Genomic DNA, 5,671 nt, shown 5'->3' with positions numbered 1-5,671 from the left:
CTGTGAAGGTTCTGTGCCCCAGTGTAGGGGAATGCCAGGGCCAATAAGTGGGAGAATGTGGGGTGGCAGGCATGGGTAGGGGGAGGCAACAGGGGTTTGTTTTTGTTGTTTTTGTTTGTTTCTTTGTTTTTTGGAGGGGAAACTGGGGAAGGAGAAATTTACATGTAAATAAAGAAAATATCTAATAAAAAAGATCAATTTACTATACTGGAAGACCTTATCAATGTACTTGCAATTTTTTTTCATTGCCAATCATTGTCCATATAACATTCCCATCTGTTATGGTATTTTAAAGATTTTGTTATTATCAGGGAAAGAATGTGAATAATTTTGAGTATATGACATTAACTATGAACTATACTCTTTGTAAAGACAGATTAATATTTAATATAAGGTTGTCTTGACCTCAAAATAATAAGAGAATACACCTTCCATGTCTGAATTAGTAGCATAATACTTTAGATCTTCTAAATTTTACTTTATGGTTTGGTTACTAATTGCAGACTTTGGAATTCGTGTTTCATTAAATATCGTAGTGCCTAGTGTATGCCTGGGTTGTGGGAACCACGCGCTGAACCGTAATGCGTGGCGTCTGATTGGGTCGTGGGAATTATGCACTGCTGTTTTGTTCCTGTGCAGTCCTGTTCTCTTTCTGTGGTGCTTACCGTACTCTGCCCTTTCGCAATTCCTTTCAGATAAACCCATAGAACCCCGAAGGATCCTAAACAAGCCAGTTCCAAGCTTGCCCAACATGGACAGTGTTTTTGCAGAAGCCATCGCCAAGGTACGAAAGCAGTACCCGGGCCGCCTGGCTCCGGAGACTTGCGTCCGTTCAGTCCAGGCCTCCGTGAAGCATCCCTATGAAGTGGCCATCAAGGAAGAAGGCAGGCTGTTTCAGTACCTTCGGGAGTCGGGGCAGGCGAAAGCCCTGCAGTATGCCTTTTTTGCTGAAAGGTCTGCAAATAAGTGGTCAACTCCCTCAGGAGCATCTTGGAAAACAGCATCTGCTCAACCCGTCTCCTCAGTTGGCATTCTTGGTAAGCACATCCTTCAAACCCGCGCATTTCTTTTAATCGATTGAGAAGTTTATACATGTGTATATTGTGTCTGGATCAAGTTCCCCCCTTCCCCTTTCCTTCAGTTCCCTCCTTAGCTGCCCCCACCACTATTTTCTCCCAATTTCATGTGTTCACTCTCTTTTTCAAAATCACAAAAGCCACTTGGTGCTGCTAACATGTGCATGGATATAAGGCCATCTACAGGCACATGGGAGGCCTCTAGGGAGGGTGGACTCATCCTTAAAGAAAACTGACTCTTCTCGTGCCAACAGCCATCACTGGCCAGTAGCCCCTCAGCTTGCAGGTGGACTTCCTGCCCTCCTCCCTTTATGCTCGGAATGTGTCTGGCTCGATGATGTACAGGTCTTGTGTGTGCAGTCAGAGCTGTTGTCGGTTCATATGTGCAACTGCACTGTTGTGTACAAAAAGCACAGTGCATTTCAAATGTCTCTTGCTTGGGGAAGCTGTTATTTTGTTGAGCATGGCACTCATGTTAACGCTTGTTAATTCTTGCTAGAGTCCATGAACTTTCTCCATCCTTTGGGTCAGCTCTAGGGACCTTCCAACCGTGGCAGTCCTATTCACACATAGGCCAAAGGAGTGGAATTTGTTTCCAACTCTCATCATATACCATCTGCCTTGAATACTGCAGTTTTGTAATTATTGAAACTAGGGATTTTTTAAAAAGATTTAATTTATTTAATGAATGTGAGTACGGTGTCACTGTCTTCAGACACACCAGAAGAGGACATCAGATCCCATTACAGATGGTCATTAAGATACCATATGGTGGCTGGGATTTGAACTCAGGACCCCTGGAGGAGCAGCCAGTGCTTTTGACTGCTGAGCTATATCTCTCCAGTCCCATCTCAAATTTTTAAAAATACTGTTTTGACTCTTCTAGGTTTCTTGCATTTCTGTATGAATTTGAGAATCTGGTGTTAATTTATGCAAAACGTTGGGGTATAGTGCTTCCATTGGCTCTACAGAGTAATTTGATATTTCATCTTAACAATACTAAATTTTCTTCTGGTCCATGGACGTTGGATATCTTTCAGCCAACATTTAGGTCTTTTTGATTCATTTTCTTTCTTTCCCTCCCTCTTCTTTCTTTTCTTTTCTTCTTTTCAGTGTTAGGGCTCACATTCAGAGCCTTGTGCATGCAAGCACCTTAACACTGAACAATAAACACACTGGCCAGTCTTTAATTTTTTTTTTTCTCAATAGTGTCATTGGTTTTAGTATACAAGCCCTCCTTTGTTAAATGTATTCCATATGTATAATTATTTTTATGTTATTGTAGGTAGAATTGCTTTCTTATTTTCATACAGTTCATTGCTAATATGTGGAAATATATTGGGGGCTGGAGAGATGGCTCAGCAATTAAGAGTAACTGCTTTGAAATCGTAAATATCAATCGAGTTTTGATCCTAGCATCCATGTGGCAAGTTGAGCAGCCTCCCAAACAAGGGAGGGCAAAGACAAGAGGATCACTGGGCTTACTGCCTTCCAGACTAGTTGAAAAGACACAAGCCCTCAGCCTCTTAAGAGAGAGGGTCCTGCTTCAAAAGGAATAGGCAGAAAGGGTAAAAGAGGACACCCAACTCCTTCTGCTGACATCTGTGACATAATGCACACAGAGAAATATTTTTAAATTACTATTGCTATTATTATTATTTACATCGGAACCACAGTTTCTTCTCTCTTGTCTCCTCCAATTCCCTCCCCCACGTATCCCACCTTATCCATTCCTCCTCTATTTCCCTTGGGAACGGGCAGGCCTCCCAGGGATATCAAGTTGCCAAACATGGCATATCAAGTTGCAGTAAAGACCAGGCATCTCCCCTGTATTAAGATTGGGTGAGGCAACCCAGTAGGAGAAGAGGGGTCCCAAAATCAGGCAAAAGAGTCAGAGACAGCCCTGCTCCCACTGTTAGGAATCCCACAAGAAGATCAAGCTACACAACTGTAATATATATGCAGAGGGCCTAGGTCAGTCCCCTGCATGCTCCCTGATTGTCGGTTCAATGGCTGTGAGCCCAGGTTAGTTGATTCTGTGGGTTTTCTTGTGGTGTCTTTGACCCCTCTGGCTCCTACAGTCTTCCCCCGCCCCCACTTCCATAGGATTCCCTGAGCTCAGTCTAATGTCTGGCTGTGAGTCTCTGTATCTGTTCCCATCAGTTGCTGGGTGAAGCCTCTCTGATGACAACTGAGCTAGACACCAAGCTACAAGTATAGCAGAAAAGCATTAGGAATCATAAATAAAGTTGCTTCTATGTACAGATTTTACACCCTGGAACCTGACTGGATTTGTCTATGAGTCCTAAGAGCTTTTGTGGATGTGTGGATATAAGTCCTAATGATTTTTATTTCCCCCAAAGCACTAAATAGTGCGTGAACTATTCAATACATTTATATTCACTGACCGATTATGTTCTTATGAATCGTTGGTGCGAGGCACAGAAGCTAGGGACTCATGTACGATCATCACACAGTGACAGTGACCAGCAGCTCTATCCCTGGGGTCGATCTTTTAAAATGTCACTTTGCCACAGATGCCTTCTACCAGTGACCAACTGTTCGGCTCCCAGTATGAGCAAATCACTTTTTCTTTCCTTTTCTCCAAATCCACAGGCTTGGGAACGATGGGCCGAGGCATCGCCATTTCTTTTGCGAGGGTGGGGATCCCCGTGGTTGCTGTAGAGTCAGACCCAAAGCAGCTCGATGTTGCAAAGAAGATAATAACTTCCACTTTGGAAAAGGAAACATCCAAAATGCAGCAGAGTGGCCAAGCTTCGGCAAAACCAAATCTCAGGTTCTCCTCATCCACAAAGGAGCTTTCAAGTGTGGATTTAGTGGTTGAGGCAGTGTTTGAAGACATGAACCTGAAGAAGAAGGTCTTCGCTGAACTGTCAGCCTTGTGCAAGCCGGGAACCTTTCTGTGCACTAATACCTCAGCGCTGGATGTGGATGACATTGCTTCTTCCACAAATTGCCCCCAGCTGGTGATTGGTACCCACTTCTTCTCACCAGCCCACGTCATGAAGTTACTAGAAGTCATTCCTAGCCGATACTCTTCCCCTACTACCATCGCCACAGTTATGAGCTTATCCAAAAAGATTGGAAAGATTGGAGTCGTCGTTGGCAACTGCTATGGATTTGTTGGGAATCGAATGTTGGCTCCCTATTACAACCAGGGTTTTTTCTTGTTAGAGGAAGGTAGTAAGCCAGAGGACGTAGATGGAGTCTTAGAAGAGTTTGGTTTTAGAATGGGACCCTTCAGAGTGTCTGACCTCACAGGGCTAGACGTGGGTTGGAAAGTTCGCAAGGGGCAAGGCCTTACCGGTCCCTCCTTGCCACCAGAAACCCCTGCCCGAAAGCGGGGAAATACCAGGTACTCCCCAATTGCTGATATGCTCTGTGAAGCTGGGCGATTTGGTCAGAAGACAGGTAAGGGCTGGTATCAGTATGACAAGCCACTGGGTCGCATCCACAAACCTGATCCCTGGCTTTCTAAGTTCCTGTCACAATATAGAGAAACCCATCACATCAAGCAGCGCTCCATCAGTAAGGAGGAGATCCTGGAGCGTTGCCTATATTCCCTTATCAATGAGGCATTCCGCATCTTGGAGGAGGGGATGGCTGCTAGCCCAGAGCACATTGATGTCATCTACTTGCATGGGTATGGGTGGCCAAGGCATTTGGGCGGGCCCATGTTCTATGCTGACTCAGTTGGGTTGCCCACAGTTCTAGAGAAATTGCAGAAATATTACAGACAGAACCCTGATATCCCCCAACTGGAGCCCAGTGACTACCTGAGAAGGCTGGTTGAGAAGGGAAGCCCTCCTCTGAAAGAATGGCAAAGCTTGGCAGGACCCCACAACAGCAAACTGTGATTCAGCCTTCTGCATTTTGCCACGTATGTTGGCATCTAATTTCAGTGTGATTCATTCCTAAAAGCCAAACAGATTTCTCTGAAGTACAAATCATGATTGCTGCTGCTGCTGCTGCTGCTGGTGATGGTACTGCTAAATGGTTTAGCAAAAGCTCCTCTCTATATCTTCCTACCTCATAATTCTAATGGCCCGATTTCAGGAATGTGTTTTCTATACCTCTGATTGTACTTCTATTAGAGAAATTCAGCAAATGTGTATTGACTACTACAAGTGCTCTTCTCTTTTGACTGCTTGCCTGGTATAACAAAAACTTATACAAAATGTTGATAGTAGAATAATTCATAACTCCAGTTGACAACCCAGAGGTGCCTTTTAGCAGAGCAACAAAAGTGGCATGTACAAGTGACACATTTCAGCTGTGTGATGTAACTGGCACATGTTGTAACATGGCACTGGGTTAGAGCATTGTTCTGAGTGAGGGGAGGCAAGCAGAGAAGGTCATATGTCATATGGATGTCATAAAATTCCAGAATATACAGATCTGTGAACAATGTAGATGAGTAGCCCAAGGCTATAATTGTTAGAAATTAAAATTACTGCTGACTCGTACAGAGTATCTTTGGAGTTTGATAAATTTTTCTAAAATTATTTTAGCAGTAGATCTGTAACACATTGAGTTCAATGGTTCAAAGTGAACTATGATATATATATATATAT

The 5,671-nt window shown here is 43.7% G+C and overlaps 1 protein-coding gene across 1 annotated transcript in view; it reads left to right on the top strand.

Annotated features, from left to right (window-relative positions):
- Ehhadh (enoyl-CoA hydratase and 3-hydroxyacyl CoA dehydrogenase) overlaps positions 1-5,671 on the top strand; it is a 31,729-nt gene that overhangs the window by 25,999 nt on the left and 59 nt on the right. Inside the window, exons 6-7 of the mRNA XM_031363501.1 lie at positions 696-1,037; positions 3,693-5,671. The exon at positions 3,693-5,671 is cut by the window's right edge and continues 59 nt beyond it. Of these exons, the coding sequence (XP_031219361.1) occupies positions 696-1,037; positions 3,693-4,954 (1,604 nt within the window). The 3' untranslated portion in view covers positions 4,955-5,671. The remainder of the gene's footprint in view (positions 1-695; positions 1,038-3,692) is intronic.

The sequence above is a fragment of the Mastomys coucha genome, unplaced genomic scaffold (genome assembly GCF_008632895.1).
Source record: "Mastomys coucha isolate ucsf_1 unplaced genomic scaffold, UCSF_Mcou_1 pScaffold12, whole genome shotgun sequence".
Lineage (NCBI taxonomy): Eukaryota > Metazoa > Chordata > Mammalia > Rodentia > Muridae > Mastomys > Mastomys coucha.
This window is presented reverse-complemented; position numbering and strand designations above follow the sequence as displayed.